Source organism: Apteryx mantelli, chromosome 12 (genome assembly GCF_036417845.1).
Source record: "Apteryx mantelli isolate bAptMan1 chromosome 12, bAptMan1.hap1, whole genome shotgun sequence".
Classification (NCBI taxonomy): domain Eukaryota; kingdom Metazoa; phylum Chordata; class Aves; order Apterygiformes; family Apterygidae; genus Apteryx; species Apteryx mantelli.
In genome coordinates this window covers 22,148,060-22,170,371 of record NC_089989.1, presented here as the reverse complement: position 1 = coordinate 22,170,371, position 22,312 = coordinate 22,148,060, and the positions used below count along the sequence as shown (strand labels likewise).

Here is a 22,312-nt window from a genome sequence, read left to right as displayed (position 1 = left end):
CTTCGCCCTCCCCTGGCGGCTGCAGCGGCCCCGGCGCGGCGCCCCGCGGGTGTGAAGGCGGGGCGGGGAGGCGGCGGCGGCCGCCCTCCTCCTTCTCCTCCTCCTTCTCCTCCTCCTTCTCCTCCTCCTTCTCCTCCTCCTCCTCCTCCCGCGGAGCCTGGTGGTGCCGCGCCGGGCTCCCGCCGCGCCCCCCCGCCCGCCTCAGGCATGAGGAGCCGCGGCGCCGGCGCGCGCCGCCCCGCCTAACGGCCGGAGCCGCCGCGGCCTGCGGCTCTGAGGCGGCGGGGGCGAGCCGAGCGGCGCCGCCCCGCGGCGCAGGTGCCCCGCGGCTCCGGGAGGTCGCTGGGCCGCCGCTGCCCCCCGGGCAGAGCCTCGGCCCGGCGGCTGCCGCGCTGGCGCTTCCCCCGCGCCGCCCAGGTAACGCGGCGCGCTGCGGTCCGCGGCCGCGATGCTCGACCCGCGCGGGTGTCGGAGGCGTGAGCGGGCTGCTGCGGAGACCGTCTGCGTGCGCCGCGGCCGCCTGCCTGGGCGGCCCTCTGCTGTCCCGGGGGGGTCTATACGTCGGCTGTGTGTGTATATATGGTATGGAGTTGGTGTATGTATGGTGTGTGCGTATATATATATATATGTGGTGCAGACAGATATGTGCGGGCCTATGGTTAACTTAACTGTGGGTAACTCAGTAGTCCAAACTCTTTTTAACGCGGGGCTAGCTACTAAAGGCAAGCAAGCTGCTAAAGACGTCTTGGTTTGGCCATTTATTTGCAATTACACGGTTTTCCCTTTAACTAACGATTAATTTTTTCCAAGGTGGAGAAAGTTTTCTTTTTATACATGTACATATCTGTGTATATGTGTGTGTGTGTATATTATATATACACATATGTGTGTGTGTATATATATATATAGAGAGAGAGAGTATGTATATATATGGAAAAGCTAAACTTTTTATTCTCTCCCAGCTGAATACTTGTAAATTTTCTTCCTGCCCTCTGCCTATTATACGCTCTCTACTTCGTTTCCAGATTTGAGCTCTCAGGGATCCCGTGGGATCCTGCTAAAGTAAACACACCCTTGTGAGTCTGCCTGCGAGCTGGTAGTGCGTAATAACCCGCGGTGACTAACGATTCAAAGATATTCCTGAGGTTGTACGGTCCCGTCTCCTAGCGAAAGTTTATTCTTCATAGGGGGGAGAAAAAAAAAACCCACAGAAATCCAAGTATGAATTCTTTGAGTACGTGACTTAATTTGGCCGAATGTTGCCTAGTATGCTTGAAATGTGCTACATCACGTATATACTAAACTTCTTTTTTTTTTTTTTTTTTAATAACTACAGAACTTGTAGGTTGCCATGTTAAAGTTGCTTGCTTTTGGATTGCTACTGCAAGAAATCCTGGCTAATTCCCAAGATGAAAATCTTACCGAATTCAAAAACTTGGAAGAGCCATTATATAGCTACAAAACTATAAACTTGCCAGATGAGCATATTCCTTACTTTCTGCACAACAATCAGCATATTGCCAGCATCTGTAAACAGGACTCTCGTTGCCCGTATCAAGTAGGTTTGCTTTTTGTTTTTGCTTTTTTGTTTATGTTTTTGTTCAAATGTAATTTTGGGGTGGTTTATTCTTGGAATTGTAGTAGTTAAAGATGGTAATGAATTGGTCTCCTTGCCAGTGTGTTGATTTTATTGGGAGCTGGAATTGTTGCTCTTGAAAGGGCTATATGGGACTCTTTCTTGCATCTGATGTTGCCACAAAGATTTCCTTTCTTCCTTTCTTCCTTTCTTCCTTTCTTCCTTTCTTCCTTTCTTCCTTTCTTCCTTTCTTCCTTTCTTCCTTTCTTCCTTTCTTCCTTTCTTCCTTTCTTCCTTTCAAAAGGCTAGATTTATAAAACAATGTTTTTGCAAGCTTTCTTTTTTAATTGTTACAGAGCTGAAATGATCATCTTAATCTGAATGGCACTCTTGCACATGTCCAAAGATGTTTGATCTAAGCACAGTTAGTAATTTCTAGGCCTGTGGTTTTCAGCGTGCTGGAGTACCTCTGCTCAAGTGGCAAGAGTAGAGGCAGATCAATGAAATGATGATTTAGTCTTACCCTGTGCTCCCATGTACTTCAGGAATGGTGAGCCAGAGGATCTGGGCTGCATGTGGCTCAGGAGCGGCTCTGGTGTCTCTCAGGCTGGAGCAGGTTCGCACAGCTGGGAGTGGGGACTGCACTCGCCGTTCCCTGGCTTTCCGCAGCGCTAACTCCTTCTAGATTCGCCCGGAGGAACAGCAGCGCTCTGAGCACCATGCTACTTGTGAGCCTCTAAGCTTCGTTATCTGCAGCTCTCAGCAGTTTGAAAATTTTGGGATGCTACACATGGGGTCAGGAATATTGATTACCCTGAAAAAGATGTATTAAAGACAAGGTTAATATTTCTGTGCGTATATGTCCTATTTGGATATATGTCTGTGCCTAACAAATCTGAGCGTTCTTTCTGAAACGATTTGAAACAGACCAAGCTGAAAGCCTTTTATGCAACATATATTACCAAGATGTAGTGTATAAGCTAATAATTAGCTGAAGTAATTTAAAATTTTGCTGTAGCATAACCTGATCAGAAGCCATACTCAGTGAATTCTGTGTTACAGAAATACTTGAAGAAACTAAAATCCTGCTGGGGTTATGAGAAATCCTGCAAATCAGATTACAGGTTCAGTTACCCAGTGTGTGATTATGTTGAAACTGGATGGTAAGTTCCATCTAAAATGTATAAAGTATAGTATGTCATAAAATGTATAGTGCTCACTTTTATATTAGTTGTGCAGTTACCATTATTGTGATATTCTGAGTCTGAAGGATAGTTATGATTCTTTGTGGAGATATGTACGTGTGTGTGTGTGTGTGTGCGCATGCATACATCTTTCAACGTATTTTTAAAAATTAAGCTTTTTAAGGAAGAAAATACTGTTTGAAATGCATCATACCACAATGTTTTCTTTATTCTGATGTAGTCTTGAATTCAGACTCCTCAAATAACTCTGGAGTTCCTTTCTTAGCTTTAAAAACAGAGGAGAAAATGTTAAAAAAAGATTTTTGTACCCTTTTAGGGGAGAATAGCTTTAAACTGTCATTGAAGTCTTCACTTATGTGCAGCTGATAAGTTGCTTCCTGTTTTGCATCTTAAATGCCAGTAAAGTAACTGGCTGGCTTTTTTGTTCCAATTCTAGTGGAACAAAAACATTATCTGTTAAAGTTATTACTAGAACTGAGCAACAGCCCTTGATTTTCCTCTCTCCTTCATACATCAGGGCAAGTGACATTGAGACAGCCCAACAGATATTCTGGAAACAAGCTGACTTTGGTTACATTCGAGAGAGGCTGAATGAAATGAAAACCCATTGTAAGCCTGCAGCAATGGTAGGTGTTTTTGATAGGTAATACAGCTTTCACTTGCTTTTAAACATAATTCTTGTTATTGATCAAATCCTCCTTGCTCTTCTGTTAACAGGGAGATTCATCTCTGACCTGTTCTCGGTACCTTCAGCACTGCAGAGCAACAAACTTGTACATTGATTTAAGAACTGCAAAGAGAAATCATGACAGGTCTCTGATTTGCTTATGTTGTAGTAAAACCAAGAGATGACAGGGAGAAACACTTCTGAATTTGTTTAACAAATCTGTGCATGTACCTGGTGTGCTTTTTGCCGTGGGATTTGCAACTGATCAAAGGCTTGTCACCCAAGTCCTGTGGAGATCTTCGTTTCTGGTGATTGCTGACTGCTGCTGCTGCTATCAGCACTACAGTGTATTTGGGTTTCTGACATGCTAAGCTCTCGGTTTCTTGCAGTAATGATGGGTGATTGAAATCCTTCCTTCTCCTGAGTGGAGACCAGAGAGGTAGACTTTTCTGTATCTTCAGAGATGTCCCTCCTCAGTCAGATGACATGCAAAGTAGAAAATTTTGTTTGTAGGAGTTACTGAGAAGACCTTTGCTCTGGTAGGTTTTAGCAGGCTGGTTAGTGTGCCTTTATACAGGAACCAGGAATTGCATTTTCAGATACAGTAAGACTGAAGAAGACTGAATCTGGATATCTTTTATCTCAGATTAAAATGCTATGCATTGGACTACTGGGTGAAAAAAGGATGTCACTGACAGTGGCATCATCCCTTTTTTCTTCTGCCTTATCTTTGAAGTCAATGTCTAGGGCATCTGACTTGAAAAAGCTATTTCATGACTGTGACAGCAATACCCTTCAGAATGGGTCGTTGTCTTCTCAACATAGCCTAAGAGCTAATTTAGACAGCACCTTTGGTTGTTAAGCTAACTTTGTGAAACCTGTTCTTACCCCTTACTCTTCATATATTGTATAAAATTCTTGGGTGGCTAACTGGATTATGAAATCTGAGGTGAATTTCAGTGAGAAATTGTTATTTTAAAAAAAAAAAGGTGCTCCTGCAAGTAATCATGTAGCAAAACCTCATTAAATTATTCATTTGGATATGTGAAAATGATACCTAAAACATTCTGGGCAGAGTAATGTTATCTTCTTGATTAATATTTCAAACTCTGAGGGCACCATTATCTTTATTTGGGAAGTAGTGGGAAATGCTGCAATTATGCTGAAGAAAATACTCAGGTTTTAAGTATGCATGAAGTATCTTGCTGAATCGAGACAAGCTAGCACTGGTTTGAGTCTGTAATCTAGATTGCACAGCACTTCTAGTACTGTTGCACAAAAATTGATAAGGTTTTTATTAATTTGCATTAGATTCAAAGAAGACTTTTTCCAGAAAGGAGAAATTGGAGGTCATTGCACCCTTGATGTTCAAGCATTTTTGGCTGAAGGTCAACGCAAGAGCCCTCTGCAGTCTTGGTAAGAATCACTTGTCGTGTCTGCTTCCAAGTTCACTTAGTTCTTTTTTTTTTTTCCCCCCCTCCATTGGCACTATCAGCTCTGTGTCGGGTATTTCATAATGAGGAAATAGTAGCTCCTTTCTAAGGTCAATTTAAGAGTTCATAATAGATTTCCCTAGTAATTACATCTATTCAGAGTGCTGTTCTGAACTATGCTGAGTGTAATTGTATCATTCCTGACTAATTTACAGCAGCAAAAGATTTGAACGTGTCTTGTAACCCGAAGGTCTAACATTCAGCCGTTTTCTGGGGACAATGTTGACTCTGTGCCTACCCTGCCTATGGACTGAGACAATTCTTTTGTTATGAAATGCCTTGAAGCTTGCATTTGTGCCCTAGCTGACACAATCCTTGTGGTGCTGGGGCCAATGCAATGCCTGATCTGCATATTCGTACACCCTCCCGGGGGGGCCTGTGTTTGGAGTAGGAAACAGGCAGCAATCTACAGGCTGAGCAGGAACTGCAGAGGATGCTTTGTGGTAGCTGGTTGACTCTCAGGGTTGCATGTTAGCCCTTCACAGTAGCATTGCCAGTTAATTGGTGAAGCATGAAGGAACTGGAGCCATCAAGTTTCCTATAAGAAGTCTTTTTTTTTTTTTCCTTTTATCCTTTTCTGATGTTTCCAATTATTCTTCTCATTTTGCATCGATGATCAATTTAAGTTAAGAATAGCTGCAGAGGAAAACAAGACTTATTTCTTCCCTACCTATTATTGTCCTCTCAGGTGCTCATTCCTGCTTAGTTCTGGGTATAATGAATATTGCATCTGCATTCATTATTCTGACCAAAGTATGAAGATCTTGCTGAAGTGTCTCTGCCAATGCAGATCAGGTTGGATAGACCCACAGATCTAGGCTCTAAGGCTCTTTGTTACATCTCTGCTACTTTGATTTGTAGATCAAAGATGCTCTTCACTCCTGAGATCAAAGGCAGTGTTTAACCTCTTGGAGCTCATAACCTGAGAACTTTCCATTACAATTACAAACAATTTTAGTTGTCAGACTTTATCAGGCTTCAGCAACCCTGTTAAATCAAATGCACTGGATGAACAGTTGTTACATCTTAGATATATGAGGTACACGTTTTTAAGTGTGTTAATGACAAAGCATGTTCCATGTGGTTGAATCTTTCTAGGTTTGCAGAACTCCAGACATTTACCACATTAAACTTCAGGCCCCTAGAGGATGGCCAATGCGACATTGTTATTGAGAAGCCAACATACTTCATGAAATTAGATGCAGGTAACTGGTGTTTTTAGTGTAGACTTTTATCCTGTAATACAGCAGTGAAAAGAGCTGTATCCGTTGTACTCACTTATGTTATGCCTTTGTGACTGTCAAATTTACTTGTAATTTTTTTTTTTGAAAAAAGGTGCGACAGTTTCATTCTTTTTTTATGTAGTTCTATTAATAATGTCAGAAATTTAAATTTAAAAACCTTACATTTTGTCACAGACACTTAAAAAATGTATCAGAGAAATTTCCTGCTGCATGTCTGCACAAAGTCTTTGACTCTTGACTGTGTTTTGACAGAGTCTTTGGCCCAAAGTCAAAGACTGTTTTGTACAGAGTCTTTGATTTTTGGCTGTGTTTCTGGATGACAGTTTTCAGTTTTCACATCTGCTGCATGAACACGAGGTATGTGTATATACATGTCTTGCAACCTGTGTTAGGTAAATGAGGATTCTACGCATATTGAATGATATGGAAGAAGAAATAGTGTTCAAAGACAAAATTCAAGGGAGTAACTTTTGTTAGTAGATTAAAAAGCTGATAACGCTGTTTTAATCTTAAAGCTTCACATTTAGGTGAAAAGCCACTGCAGGGAGAAATTGGCTATTTCATTACAGAGCCCTGTGGTGATTGGTGGGCTACGGTATGCCAAAATTCATGAGAGGGAGGGATAGCACCGAAAGATCTTTAGGTAGGCAAATCATCCAGTGGTATTTGACATTTTGGGAATTCATCAGCCTTTTTGCTCATGTGGCATATTTTGAAGATGAATGTTAGCAAAAGAGAATTTTCAGGATATAGACATTCAAACAAGCTGCTGTGGGGTGAGCTGTGATTTCAAATAGATATTTGTTGTATTTTGACCCCATGACACATTGCAACTGTAAACTGGATCACGCTTCTTCCCCTGTGGGCCAGTATCTTGTGTTTTAAGCATGGCTGGTGCAGGCACCTGAGTGTTTTGGCATGCTGTCAACTTGTACCTTTGAGCTGGGTGGTCTAGCTGTGTCCCAGGAGACAATTCTGTCCACCTCCATCTGCTTTATTTTAAAGGAGGGGAGGAATTTGCTGTTTGGGCAGTATGGGAAGCCCAGCAGCTAGTTCCTATCATGGCAGCTCTTCATGGCCAGGAGCTTAGAAACAGGGACTGGTCTACATGGTTGCAAAACTAGTATCTAGTCTTCACTAGCAAAGAAGCTGGACTTTTTATTTATTTATTTACTTTATTTGTTTACCTCCTTTATTTCATGGTAGCTTTTTATGTGCCCTGGTCTTAGATATTAACTTAAGAAACAAAGAATGAGCAAAAATGCTCTGAGAACGAACCTGATGAATTACTTGGGCTTTGGCTCGGCTGCAAGTACAAGTTCTGTCTTGAAGTCCCCCAGACAGAGCTTCCCTGAACACTTACAAAAACAAAACAAAATTAAGAGCACTGCCAAAGGCCTGTTTTTAATGTTTCCTGTATGTCTAAGTAGTTACTGTTAACGCAGCAGTTACTGTCATACACCCCAGAAAGCAGTTGCACACTGTAATGAGAAATGGCAAGTAAAATATATTTTTTTTCCACTGCCTTTTTGACCACTGATTTCTCTGAACTTTTCTTAAAATGTGCTTTACTTCAGATTTCTTACCATGATGTCCTCCTTTTTTAAGATTTGGTTTTCTGGAGTATATGAGAAGCTTTCAGTCAGAAGCAAAGGAAAATTAATGAGAAATGCAGGCTTTATTTATACATACGTGTGTGTGTATATATGTACATATAAATACATGCTTTATTTTTATGTATGTGTTTGTGTATATATATATAGAGAGAGAGAGAGACAGAATTTATTCACAGGGACACTGCTAAGGAAAAATCTATAAAGTGATAAAAACTGGAGTGAATAATGTAGTATCTTGCTAACAAGTCTTTCTCTTTCTCAGGTGTTAATATGTACCATCACTTCTGTGACTTCGTCAATCTTTATATTACACAGCATATCAATAATTCCTTCAGTACTGATGTCAACATAGTCATGTGGGATACAGTAAGTCTGTAGTGCTTTTGTCATACTTTGTAATGGGTTATATTTCTACTTTATCAAGGCTCCGAAGCTTCTAACAGGCAATCCTTAAATTTTCTTGTGGGCTGCTGTCTTCATCATGTGGAGCTGATAAGTTTTTAGATTTTATTAATAAGGGTGCATGAACAATGCTTAAGGAACTGATTTCCTGACATAGATCACGTGCTGTTTTAACACTACTACATAACTCATCTTTTGGTAGTAGGTAGTTATACCTTTTTTGGTGTGACGTGATCTGCTTTTTGTATGTGCCATTTGAGTATTTTGTGCTGATAGGGGTTTTTTTAAGAATTTTTCTTTGAAAACTTTGAAGTAGAGTGACTCTACTTAAAAGTATTTCTTCTGTCTTGAAAAAGAAATGCATCAGTGTTATTTCTAAATCAGTAATGTGCCTCCTGTAATAAAGAAAAAAACTAAATAAAATCCTTGAATATAGCAAATCAGGGTCTAGTAGTAGTTCCTTTAAATAGCCTTCTTGCAGTTACTTCTCTCCATCACCTCTTAGAACACCACAAGTGAGGCTATTTCTGCTGTACTGAGTTGAAACAGTGACTATGTTTAAGAGTAATATTAGTTTTACTGACTAGCGTGTAAGTTGTGTAGGAGAGTGTTTGGTTTTTCATTGTTTAATTTAAGTTTGTAATATGTCACATAAAATGTATAACCAGGTCCAAAAATAACACACCTCTTGACTATGCTATTGTCCCAAGTCCGTCTATTATTTGCTCTCGTATAATACCAGGGTTTCTTTGTGTATTCACTACTCTGACAGCTAATATTTAGCAGAGAACTGCCAATATCCACTCCTTGCTATTTAATGAGAAACCTCTTTGGCTAGAAGAAAACAGTTTTTCTAGTTCCCTTATATTTTGAAAGCTAAAATAAATCCGCTTGCCGGATAAGCAAGCTCCCAGATGTTACGTAAGGACCTGTTAATCCAGCTCTGATGGCTTTCTGAAACGATCACGTGTTCAATATCGTTGTAAATTACTTTGAAAAGTAACTCCTTTTCTTATATGACATCGTTGAATCAAATAGCTCTTTCAAATCTAGCATTCAGAGTTAGTACTATCATTGTGCAGCTTTAAATGAATCTAACTGCTCCTTCTGCTTAAGTTCGTTACCACGTACAGCCAGATGATGGCACCAAGTAACTGCTGATAAGCTGTCTCCGTGGCTGTCAAAAAATAGACTTGAACTTATTATTCATTCTCTTTTTTTCTGATGTAATTGGATTTGGGCATATTCTCTAGCTACTGTAAAATTGGTGCCCTGTTCTTATTAAACAGTAATGCTTTCAGATGTAGGTTAAACAAAGCAGAAAATGAGTAGGAAATCCAGACTGTCTGCAAATGCAAGAGAGCAATGTTTATAAAGCACTTTTAAGGAGAGGAGACAGGGTTAGAGAGCGGTACTTCCAGCTTTGAAGATCAGTTCTCTCTACTTCTAATTTGGAAGAGCGGTTCTTGTAATGCAGACTGCCAGAGAGTAGCGTGGATTGTGGAATTCATTAAAACTTCATGGCAGAAGAGGGGGGAGGAAGCACCACTTCAGCTGAAGGAAATCTGGCAACCTTTAGATTCTTTTAGATTCACTAGCTGTCTGCTCTCTTCTGTGGTCATTTACAGTCTTATTTTCAAATTTATTTTTGAGAATGTTTCCACATAACTTTCGGAGGAGGATGAAACAGCCCTCAGATGTGCGGGAACTGTTACGGATCTGAAGGCAAGAGCCCCTACTGCTATGATTGAAAGGCCAGAAGGTTCCCCAGATCCTTGCTGCTATAGGGGATTTTTATATTCTGTCCTTTAGAGAAACTTCAAGTAATGCCAAACATAATTTGCCTGTTACTTCTTGCACCAGATCAGATCATTGTCTTCAATCTGTGATACATATGCTGTATGCAAGTAAGCATCCCAAAATAGGGGCAAATGTGAAACAGGCTTGTTGTGACTTTTTATTTTTAACGTTACTGCTGCACTTGAATGCCCAGGTGGTTGTTAGTCTCAGGAGTCCAGGTTCATGCCATCCACCCTCCTTACCTTTCGGTTACTTCAAATTTAACCTATGTTCTGTTGTCTCTGGTATAAGTAGTGGTACTCCTTGCTCCCAACTCGCAGACTCTAATCTGTTCCTGAAGAATTTGTCTAGATTGCTGGTTTAGAGAACTGTTTTCTTGAAAACTAATTACCTGCCTGGTAATTTGAGTTAACCCCTCTTGTAAACACTAGATTAGACATTCTGTAATGTCTGCCTTCTGTGCAAGGCTGTCTTAGGTCTGGTGTGGTGATCTGCCTACAAGGTGTGTGTTAAAAGTCATACAGGGCTTGTAAATAATTAGGAGAATTTTTATATTCACATTTCTGTAATCATTATGCACATGTGTTTTTTTTCTTTCTTTCCTCCTAGAGCTCATATGGCTATGGCGACTTGTTCAGTGAGACATGGAAGGCATTTACTGACCATGAAATAATACACTTGAAAACTTTTGACGCTAAAAGGGTATGGAATTGTATGTTTTCCTTTAATTCATAGAGACTACATAGTAAATGTGACTGCTTCTCAAGCCACTTTTGGATATGGGTGTTTTAGAGGAAGGCATTCATATTTTAAGTGTATGTTTAATTTATGTGATATCTGTACACTGTTTTACAAACCAGAGACACACAGCAGTAGCCACAGTAGCCTATTTCTGTGGCATGTCTACGCTTCACGTAGATAGACGAAACTTGTGTGTCTTCCGAGAAGTGATGTTTATGTATTGGTTTCACTTTGGCAGCACCCTCTGCTGAAGCTAAGGGTTTTCAAATGGTATTGTCATTCTAAATTGTCTGGTTTTTATTGAGGTATATCTCTTCCCCTGTAACTGTTAATATACCTGCTGTTTATCATAAACTGTGATATTTTTACTCCCACCAAAAATGTATGCATTCATTCAGAGCTCATTTTAGTCTCTTAAATCCCTTAAACCCTCTCTTAAACCCTCTCTACTGTTTACCTGATTTTCTTCTACTTGGTTAATGTTTGTTCTGCTGTTTTTTTGCTGTGCCCACTTCCCTTTTTTTATATGTAGCATCTTGAGAGCTCTTTCGGGACCGGAATTGTCTTTGTTCTATTCATTTGCGCAGTTGTTAGGGAAGTGAGGATGTTCTTGACAGGAGCACCTAATTGCTAACTCATTATAAGCGTGATTGCACTGAACGAGCAGGGGCTGTGCCAGCAGAAGGTAGCAGTGCAGTGTAACTTCTTGTGATCTTCCTTTGCAGGTATGCTTTAAAGAAGCAGTCTTCTCGTTACTGCCTCGAATGCGATATGGCTTGTTTTATAACACACCGTTGGTGAGTCCTTTTTATCAATCCGGTGTGCTCACTAGGTGTGTGTGTTTGACAGTATAAAATCTTAGCTAATGTGTCTCTCAAGCACTTAGCTGAGTTATCCTGAAATGTACTGTACTGAAGGTCTGTGCAACTCCAAATGAAATGATCCGCCTTAGGGATTAGGGTTTCAAAGAGCCCTTGATTATTGTACTTAAGCTGGTTGGTGGTAACTGCTTGTGTGCAGGCTCCTACTTTACAGTTCATGAGACACAGATTATTCCTCTTTAATGGGAGGGTACTGTGAATTTACTGGTATTCTTGCAGAGCACAAAAGCTTGTAAATTGGCAGTGTTGACAGAAGCTGCTTCTGTGGAAGCTGCTCCTATGCGGGCTTTTGTCTTGGGACTGTCACTTTGCATATTCCATGGAGAATAGTTCTGAATGTGGGTGATTACTGCCATGCATTCATGTGATAACTGGGACCATGCTTCCTTAATTTGCTTCCTTTGAGGCATCTCTCTGGGACTGATGTAGCAGGGTCTTCTGACTGGCTGAGGATGTGGGATGGGAGGCTGGGAAGGGAGGGAGCACAGGCTTGGGGAAGTCAGACTCTAGAAGAGAAGGTGGAAAGCCTGAGATTGAGATTCTGGCTTACGGGGATGGAGGGCGCCCACTTGAGAGGCAGAATTGCCCATTCTGGTGTCACTAAGAAGCTTTGTGAGAGTGTTTGCTGCTGTACACTGCCTTCCTGCAACAGTTTTTTTTCCTGGGGTGTTAGCTTGTGCATTCAGGCTGTAACACTGTAGAGCAAGTTGTATTTCCTTCCAAATGAAAGTGCCACTTGTGCTGCAGTAAATAGTGACATGCTTAATGCAGTGCGTGATAGTAGGGTTTTGTTCTGCAGAAATGGTAAAAGACTGATCACAAAGTGAGGTTTGCTGAGCAAAATAACTTTTTGTAATATTAATTGCTTTTCTAATTTCAGATCTCTGGCTGTCATGGTACAGGGCTTTTTAGAGCATTTTCTCAGCATGTGTTACACAGATTAAATATCACACAAGAAGGACCCAAGGTATGATAAAAGAAAGATAGAACTGTGGTGTGGAGCTTGCAGTTCTTACTCGAATGAAAAATAGCAACTAGCTGGACCCAGTGGGAAATAAGAGCAAATACTGCACTTTTTGTCCTTTACTGGGGTGCTCAAGATTTTCTTCCAATAAGCCAGTCGATTCCATAAAGGCCTTAAGCAAATATTTATGTGTGTTTGTAAAAGCTGACCCCATGTCTCATCTCTGTAGGACAGACTTTAGAACATGCTCCTTTGAACCCTAGGGAGCTGCTCTTCCCCATCCCCTCCTGTGTTCCCAAGGCCTTTATGTTCTTCCCAGTTAAGCTAGATACATGGTATGTTGTCTCTTCTGGAGCGTGCTGCCAACGTGCTGCCCTTAGGTCCAGCAGAGAGGATTGCCCGGAGCAGTGGGCTTCCTCTCTGCAGACATGCTCTTTATCAATCCTCATGACTACTGCTGAGCTCAGGTCAGAGAAGGGAATGATTGGATCTGGTCCTTCCAGTCCCTGCCTGGTACCATCTGTCTGACCCTGGGCTTCTCTGTTGTACACCCTGGTGGTTTTTGCAAACTGTTGCAATGTCTGCATTGACGGATACAGCAGTTTGGGGCTTCTCGAAGTGTTTGCTAGAGAGTAGTCTGCGTATTATCGCTGAGGGGCACACACTGCACAGGCATTTAGTTATGCTTCTCCTGCTGACACTAATGGGAGTCATGCAGTTAAATCTTTTTATTTCACTTGGAACATTTACCCCTGTGAGTCCAATTAATTTGAAGAGGTAAAAGGAGGAACTGCTGTAGAGGTAATTTTTTTTTTTTTTCCCAAGGATCTTGTGCACAAACTATCCTGAAAGCGGCTTCCCTGCTTTCGAGAACTGCCCTATAATGTGTAATACAAAGACTCGTTTGTACTGAATAAAAATAAATCATTCAGAAAACATTCTATTCTTTGTTAATAGCAAGACTTTCACAAAGTTTTTGACACTTTTAATCTGTTGGAAAATACACTGTGAATTTTAAGGTGATTACATCATCTGTTATATAGGGAGGGAACATATTTAGTTGCTCAGATAATTGCTAAAATAAACATGGAAGTTTTTTCTTTTAGTAAGGTCTGGCTTACAGCTAACTCATTGCTGCTTCTTTCCTTTTTTAGGATGGGAAAATTCGAGTCACAATACTTGCACGCAGTACAGATTACCGGAAAATATTAAATCAGAATGAGGTGTGGTCCTTCATATTTTTAAAACAAATAAATTAACCAGAAGTTGAATTTTGCTCATTGAATTGATTTTCAGGCACAGCCAAGACATCTGCCCATTGACAAATCTTGGATAAATATGTGCAGTGCTAATACTGATTTATTCTAATATGCCCTGTGGCCAGTCTCTGTTTCTGTACACCAGGCACTGAACCTTGCTGCCCTTTGTAAATACCCAGTGGCAGACTACAGATGTAATACTAAAAGTATTTCCTCTTAACAAACAGATATTGTAGAACCTTCTGATAAAATTAAATTATTTTGCTTTCACATTATTTTCTTTGATTTCTAGAAGCCCCAATGTTGAAGGCTCTAATGAAAAGCTTTGTTATGCTTGCAGAACAAAATGCACAGCCAGTTGTGCCTGAGTAGGGGCATTCAAAACTTAATGAATTTTCCTGCTGATTAGCATTTTCAAATCATGCAACTTGGTGGGCTTACGATGAAGCTACTCTTGTGATAAAATGATAACATCTAATGTTTTTGTACCTTTCTTCATTCTTAGTTGTTAGTGTCTGACAAAAAATGGATAGGCATCATTATCCCCATCTTATACGGGGGAAACTGAGGCTTGTTTGATGCAGTAGCTCAGTGGCAGAATAGATAGCGCGCAGATCCCCAGTGCTGTGCCTTATCTACTAGACAGTCCACAGTGTCTGCCTACACTGCTACATATAGTGTATTTTCTGATAATAAGCACATGAGAGAAAGTGAGAAGTTAATCTTCTCTTGACAATGCTTTTGTAAAGGAAAATACTTTGATTTCTCTCCCTCTCCTGCTGGCTGTGGATAGGAGTCTTTCAAAAAGCCCTTTCAGGTTAGAAGCCCAGGTTCTGTTGGTTTTACTTCTCATGTGAGTAGGAATCTGGCCTGGTAAGGTGTTCTTGAAAATTCTTCTAGCTGCCAATTTCCTTCCTTAGGTATTGGAATATTTTTTGGAAATCCAGCCTGAAGTGTCACATCCTCCCATTATTTCTGGCAAAATTCTTACTAGTTTGAGTGGTTTAGCATTAGGCCTTGGGACACGTAAAAGGTAACAGTACTGTCTGTGATGGTGCAGAAGAACCAAGTCCCCTGTCTGGTGGCTGCTCTGCCAGGAGTAAGGTATGGGAAGGTACGAAAGGACCTCAGTGTTAGAAAACAGGTTTGACCTAGAGGTCATCTTGCATGCTGGGATTTGGGTAGAGAGACTGGGGAATAGCTCCTTTATGTGGCAGTGACAGTCTGTTCTTTTCTCCTCAGTGTAATTCCCTGGTGAGGAAGGGGAGTGTGTAAAACGGTCAGGAGTGTGGGGAGGAATTAACTGAAGCAGAACATTAAATCATAGTCCTTTTTATTTTCCTCCTTAGCTTGTGAATGCTTTGAAAACAGTATCAACGTTGGAGGTCAAAGTGGTAGACTACAAGTACAAGTAAGTATTTTGGTAGAGAAAGTTGGTGTGGTTTCACACTGCCTGTGGCTGGTGATGAGCCGCTTGCAAACAAAGCTACATGTGCTGCAGTGTTCAACCCTTGTGAAATCCAAGAACTGCTAAGGAAGTTCTGCAAGGAAGAATGTTAGTGAAGAAGTGGTGGGTGAGCTAGTTAAGCATTCCCATCCAATGATTAATTACTTAGGAATGAATCTCTAGAGTTTGGCTCGTGTTAAAACTGCTTTATGATGAGCAAGTTTTGAAATCACTTTCCTTTCTGTGTTTCCTCCCCTCTCCCAGAAATAGCTATGTTCCCATCATTTTTGTGGGTTTGCTAATACTCTCCAGTGGGTCAACAGGGATTTCTGTTGTGTGATGCTAATGTCTTATTTTATGACTATTAGCTTAGTAATGAATAATAATTCATAGCTTATTTGCTCCTCTGGTTGTCCCTGAAGACACCAGTTGAGGTCAATTTGTGGTGCCCAGTTGAGGTAGGCACTGTGCCAATAAGAAATAGCTTGAAGAAAAAAGTCCCCAGGTGGTGTATGCCTGTGTCAGATGGCAGCAGCTCCCACCTACTCCCTGGCTCTGTCATGGATCATGTCACAGGAAGAGTAGGGAACTGAAGCAGTGCTGAGAGATCAGTATTGATCAAAGCTGAGACGGGGAGGAAGTCAAGAGCTGTTTCTGCTTCCACCACTTAAGATAGCGCTTGAGCAGGCTAATGGTAGAAAAGAGTGTGGATACTCGTGAGAGGACCATCGCACTGTTTGAAAGCAGGACGCGGTGGTACTTCTGCAGTTACTGACGCTTGTCCAAACCATTTGTAGTACATTCAGCCCTGGAGATTGCCTCAGCTATCCTGCTGCATCACTGTCCTCATAGCTGGAAGGGTTTCCCTGGTGTCCGCCCTGACTGCAGCTTAAGCAGTCTAAACTTTCTTGTTGCAATTTAAGCCGGTTGGTTTTTATTCTCTTTAGAGTGGTCAGAGAGGCAGTTGTTATATCTTTGTGGTGTTATGAACTGTGTTTACAAGATTGAAGCCTGCTGCGATTTCCCCTTTCACTTTTTTCCTCTTATGACTAAATACTTTCAGTCCATTCTTTCCCTGTGTGCTCAGGGAACACCTGGCTGTTTTAAAAACACTGTATGTGGAACTTACAGTCAAAGGATGGGAGAGAAGTGACAGACAGGGAGAAGTAACAGTTGCAGGAGCACAAACAAAGTCTGGTCTCCTTATTTCTGCTTGATTGCCTATGTTTAAGTTCAGGTTGGGTATCTGCACCTTTAGGAGGGAACTGTATATTTCTGCAATTAATTAAAAATACTGCAGGTGTCTTTGTATTGTTATTTTTTTTTTAAAAAAAAGGATGTATAATTTTTAAATTAGCAAGTAAAAAAGAAAATTTACAAAAACTTAAAATGACTTACCAAAGAAAATCAGATTTTTGGAGCAGGCTCTTGTTAATGTGAAGTTCTGAAATCTGTCTTCATTTATTTTAATTCCATGCTGAGTTATTGCTGGCTGCAGCATTTTTGATTTTTAGTATCGTTCCTTTAAAAATCAATTCCCTCTTTCAGAATTCCCTTAAGTTAATTTTGCGCTTTCTACATGTAACTAATTCGGGCTGAGATGGATAGGCATGCCAGATCACCACTCTGCGTTATGTTGTCTGCAGGGAACTTGAATTTTCAGAGCAATTGAGAATTACGCATAACTCTGATATATTCATTGGGATGCATGGAGCAGGACTTACCCATTTGCTTTTTCTACCGGACTGGGCTGTTGTTTTTGAATTGTAAGTCTGTTTTTCTCTCTTCCCCTCTTTATTATAAACATAACTGCTAATGTCTGTTCATGTGTGCTAACGAAGCACTTTGCTCGTATTTGACTATGAATGTTTCTGTTGTATCCTCCTCTAGGCTTCATTTTTGGGCAGTCTCTTCTTTTGGGAATAGAAAGTGAGGAAGCTGTCATTTTAATGTACATGTGTGGTTATCATACAGCCTTGGCCTGCGGTTTCTTAGGATGTCGTGGTATAAACGAGAGGCAGCCTGGCGAGGAATTGCTTGGGGAAAAAGAGAGAGATTCATATTCTGCCTGGGGGGCCTGGCCTCTAATAATGGCATTCTGGTGATCTAGAGGAACTGATTACAAAAAATGTTTGTCTAGGCTGTTAAAGATTCCCCCCAAAAGGTTATTTATATCCTCCTTTCTATAGTCAGGACGTGAGCACCAGCTTCCTGGCCAAGCTCAGCTGGGCATCTTCTGTCTTACCTAAACTTCTCCAGTAGGTTCATTAAACGTATTTTGTCATGAAGTATTACTAATAGATACTCCAGTTCTATAGAACTAAACAAAAATGCCATACGCTTGTCAGAAGAGCGCTGAATTGCCCATCTTGGACAATTCTGCTTAAAACTCCTGCAGTGGGGCACGGCTGTGGAGCTGGCACTTTACAGGGTAGGCTTGTCCGAGAGCATTTTGTCCAGTCTCCAAATGAGTTCAGAAACCTAGGGATTTTCTACACGTCCATAACCTGCTGCAGCTGAATGGTGGCATGACAGACTTGCACACGTCTCAAATTGCCTCTTAGACCACATTTTAAGAACAGGTGGATAGCCCTTGTTCTTGGTTTTCAGTGGAGCAGAATCTGACCCATGGTTTCGCTGCCTTAGAACTAGACAACAAATGTCTAATTAAATTTAAAAGTTTTGTTTTTCCTACCTTCCCCCTCCCCTCCTTCGCCTGATAGATTTCAGCATAATTTCTGTGGTTAAATATGATCTTCTGCCTGTCGCTAGGTATAATTGTGAAGATGAACGTTGTTATCTGGATTTAGCAAGGCTGCGAGGCATTCACTACATCACTTGGCAAAAAAGGAATAAAGTATTCCCTCAAGACCAGGTAATGATAGCCACTGGTGGAAGGGTGGGGATGATTTTCCTTCTACAGCTTCATTTGTTTAAAGGTTAGCTTGTTTTACCTGTGTTCTGATCTTTGAAATACGATTTTCTTTCTTTAGTTGAAATTAACTTCTGTGTTAGATTAAGAAATCATTTGATATTAGAGGCTGAGGGAAGAAGAGAAAAGAAATTAATAGGCCATTAATCCAAGCTATCCATAACATTGCTGTGCAGTTTCTTTACTGACTTTTTTTTTTGCCTCAGAGCACATCAATGGATCAGATATAATAACTTAAAATGGTAGAAGCTCAACTCTTCTTGGTTTTTTGAATGGAAGATGTACTGAATTTTTGTTGTCTAAATGCTTTTTTTTTTGTTTTTTTGTTTTTTTTAGGGACACCACCCAACACTGGGGGAGCATCCAAAATTTACAAACTACTCCTTTGATGTGGAAGAATTTATGTACTTGGTGCTTCTGGCTGCAAATCATGTTTCACAGCATTCCAAGTGGCCATTTAGGGTAAAACATGATGAATTCTAAATTAAACTTCAGACTGAAATATTATTTTAAATAATGCTTCATAAAAATATTGAAACAACATAAAGCAAAATGCTGGTGTGAAACTTGTAAACCTCTAGGAGGGAAACAATCCATTTTTAACTTGTCAAACCAGTTCATAACACCATACTGTATCTTCGTATTCCCTCTCTTTAATTTTAGGAGTTTTTTGTATGTAAAAGCTATCAGGATTTTTTCTGCTCTGTATTTTTGCATCCCAAATTCTGAACTACTACTTCATACAAAAATAGTCCATACATTTCATGTAATGTTTATCTTGGGGTAGGTATTGGTCTTGTAGTAATTTATGCCTGTTAGGCGAGGTGGGGAAATGCTAGAGGATGGAGAGTATTACAGACTGATTTCTCAGTATAGTCTCTGTGAGAGTGAAATAGGCCTGCCACAGAGTTCTTCAATCCCTCTTTTTAAGAGCCGGTTGCTTTTATACTATAGTGCTATACCTGCGAGTAAAAATCTGAAAAGGACTTGTCTTCCTGTTACAAGGCCCTGGCCAGTATATCATTTGCGGTCAGGTTACATGACACAGTAGTTCCAGTAGGGCCAGTTAGTTCCTTTCCATCACCATCCGTGTTACTGCAGTGCTTGGCCCTGTATCACTTCTGGATTTGAAGATCTTGCTTTGTAAAATAATGGTTTTAAGAATGAAGTGGTTAAGCAAACTTTAACTTTTGTTGTTTGATACAGCAGATGCTGCAGACTCCTATTTCAAACTTAGAAGCATTCTGAAGGTAGAGAGCAGTATGTCTTATGTTTTCACATTTAAAAAACTAAACTTTATGACTCTTTCCCCTCTTCTCATTTTAAAAATAGTTTTAAATGTAACAGGTCTGCTCAGTGAGTTTAGTGAGTGTTCTCTCAAAGCATGTAAGGCTTTTCCTAAGCGAATATTTACAAACTTCTGGTAATCCAGGTATTTCCTACTTTTTCACATAAAAGAACACTTCTGCAATGGAAAACCTGAGAAAATTGGAATAAAATTTAAGTTTTTTTGAAGATGCTAAAGGGAATGGACTACTAGTGTTTTATGACAAATGATAAGGCGTATAGGGTGTTTTTCAGCTGCATCTGAAGGGAAATGAAATCATGAGGAACTTTATTCTTGGGATCATTAAACACCTAATCTCGGTAATATTCTTTTTTCACAAGGTAGAAGAGTTTATCTAGAAAACTTCTGAAAATCTTTCTGAAACCAGTAGCATAGCTCACTGTTTTCAGTAAAGACAATATTAAACCAAAACTGAGTTCTCTATAAAATTCCCCCCCGGAGCTGACATTTTGGTGCTAGTGAAACAAATGGGAGTAGTTCTGTTGTCTTAAATGGGGCCAGAAGGATGTGTGGAAAAATTAAGTTCAGTGAGATAAAAAGCAAGAGTTCCATGTTATACTATAGATTTTTTTGACAGTGTATTCCCATGACACACTTGCAGTATAATCATACACAGCTTCAGTGGTTTGAAGCAAAGCGTACGTTTGTATGCAAAAGCAAGACAGTGTTACAGTAAATGTAAACACTTCAGTGGTATAATTGTAGATATTATTGACTTCCATTCTCTGACAGTCGTAGGCAATTTCACAGATTGTAGGTATATTTACTGACCTGCCTACGCTGGCAAAGATGCGTTACTGTAAGTGTAACTTTCATATAGATCTCTCATGACCTTAAGCAGTGCATAGGAAAAGCCAAATATAGCTGATACACAGGATCTATTAAGGTATTTGGTGCAATTTTTAGTTTAGTGCATTGCGTAACTGATGGTAAAACTGTTTTGCTTTAAAGAATCGTGGAAGCAAAATTGCACTTGATCTGAAAAAAATGCTTTCTTTGAGAAATGCAGTTTCCTGTACTTGTTTGTGTGGGTTTTGTTTTTGTTTTTTTTACCTTGTGGGATTTTTTTAAAGGAAAAAAATGTATAAACCTTAAGTCAGTAAAGTGTCTGAGTTTGAAAGAAACAACTCCAAATAACGAAGACATTTAACTATGAATTGTACACAGATATATTTGATAAAGAACTTTCTAATAAAAAGTATATTGTAGAAGTTTTGATCATCGTTTGCCAGGTTTTAGAGGCAAATGTTTTAAATACTCTTAATTGCATAGTGTCACGTCTGTCTTTTTCTGCCATGACAACCTGATGTTCAGCAGTCCAAACTGACGTTCAGATTTATTTATTTGGGAATCATTCATGGATAATGCTGTCATCTTGCACTGAAGGCTCTGTTGCCTGGCATTTTAAGATTCGTAGAGGTTTGAGGAAAATTTTTGTGTGTATTTAACTATCTGCACTGCCGATGATGCTGTGGAAGCCAGTGTGAATGCAAGCACACGCTTGAATCTTTGTAGAAGCAGCAACCCACTTGCTGATGAGGAGTTTCTCTTTCAAGCTGGGTTCGGACTCACTAAAACAAGTACTTGAACAGATGTCTGCATGCGTGGATGAGAGGCTGTGGGGACTTAACCCGGGGGCAAAATATCCTGCCAACACTCTCCAGTTTCAGCAAACTTGAGTGCAATGTCAACATTTGATAACTCACATATACTAACCCATAAAGGCTGAAGAATTACTGGGATGAAAATAGTATTTTGGTTAATTAGCTTTACAAATAGTCATACAATTATCTTGGCAGTAGAAAGAGGTTTGGTTGGACTAATGGAATTTTGCCCAAAAATCCCCAGAGAGAACTTGGGCAGCAGCAAAGATTTAGTTCACATGACCTTCTTCAAGAGGGTCTGGGTCATCTCAGTCTTCCTGGAAATCAGAATTTGATGGAATCCATGAGGCTTTCCAGGCCACCACTTCTTTAGGTAGGGTATAGCCTTGGATTATATTTTCCTAACAGACTGTGGGAATTTTGTTCCTTGCTACTTTTGATTTTTGTCTCTCCAGTGTCGTGGTGATTCCTTTTTGCTACCTTAAGTTTAGAGTCTGTGTTTAACTGGCGCATTGGCATCAGCACGATAAATTTAGCTTTGGCACTTAATGAATGTTGCCAATCCTGAGTACTTCCAGGATTGCTTGTGATTCATGTACCATTTAAACTGAGACCTGTTTTTGAAATAAAAAATAACATGTAGATGTACACTGTCTCTTTCCTTTTTACTTCAAAAGTGTTGAAGATGTATTTTAAATTTTTGTTCATGCAGTTCTGTGGAAGTTGGGTGTGAGAAATGGTTTGTAATGGGGGAGGTGGCAAATCAGGGTTATTCATCTTAAGAGCACAATTATAAATATTAAGGTAATACATTTTTAAAACCAATTAAATAATAATGAAGTTGTTTAATTCTTGCTGTTAATCTTACTGGTTGTACCATTAACGAGATAACCGAGGGTTTAGAATGTCTCTTAATCTTTTCTTTATTTTTAAGCAGGAGAGAAACTAAAGGAAACATTCTCCTTGAGAGCTTTATATCTAATGAAAGGGGTAAAATGCGAGGGGATCATTTTATTTGATTTCAGCCCTGAAGAATTGTTTCAATTTGCAGTTTTAGCCTTGAAGTTGAGCTCTTATTCCCACTCCTTTGAACACACCTTTCTCACGGAATGGGCTTCTTTGTCTTAGAAAAA

At 40.1% G+C, this 22,312-nt stretch overlaps 1 protein-coding gene across 3 annotated transcripts; it reads left to right on the top strand.

Annotated features, from left to right (window-relative positions):
• Nucleotides 1–329: 329 nt before the first annotated feature.
• Nucleotides 330–21,827, top strand: EOGT (EGF domain specific O-linked N-acetylglucosamine transferase). 3 transcript variants are annotated; one of them, XM_067303456.1, is made up of 16 exons: nucleotides 330–417; nucleotides 1,337–1,558; nucleotides 2,639–2,739; nucleotides 3,299–3,407; nucleotides 3,499–3,593; nucleotides 4,760–4,864; nucleotides 6,040–6,146; nucleotides 8,064–8,167; nucleotides 10,613–10,705; nucleotides 11,470–11,541; nucleotides 12,506–12,592; nucleotides 13,744–13,812; nucleotides 15,198–15,259; nucleotides 16,942–17,061; nucleotides 18,068–18,170; nucleotides 18,564–21,827. In XM_067303456.1, the coding sequence occupies exons 2-16, from the start codon at nucleotides 1,352–1,354 to the stop codon at nucleotides 18,708–18,710; spliced, it is 1,581 nt and encodes a 526-aa protein (XP_067159557.1). In that variant the 5' UTR covers nucleotides 330–417; nucleotides 1,337–1,351; the 3' UTR covers nucleotides 18,711–21,827. The 3 variants fall into 3 exon arrangements, with proteins under 3 accessions (XP_067159557.1, XP_067159559.1, XP_067159558.1); XM_067303457.1 differs by lacking the exon at nucleotides 330–417 and adding an exon at nucleotides 1,215–1,234; XM_067303458.1 differs by lacking the exon at nucleotides 16,942–17,061.
• The last annotated feature ends 485 nt before the right edge of the window (nucleotides 21,828–22,312 follow it).

Excerpts from the sequence above, each read along its gene's own strand:
- EOGT (XM_067303456.1), top strand. The coding sequence starts at position 1,352 with ATGTTAAAGTTGCTTGCTTTTGGATTGCTACTGCAAGAAATCCTGGCT. Across the intron at positions 1,559-2,638 it reads ACTCTCGTTGCCCGTATCAA|AAATACTTGAAGAAACTAAA; the intron begins GTAGGTTTGCTT and ends TCTGTGTTACAG. Across the intron at positions 3,594-4,759 it reads GCAAAGAGAAATCATGACAG|ATTCAAAGAAGACTTTTTCC; the intron begins GTCTCTGATTTG and ends AATTTGCATTAG.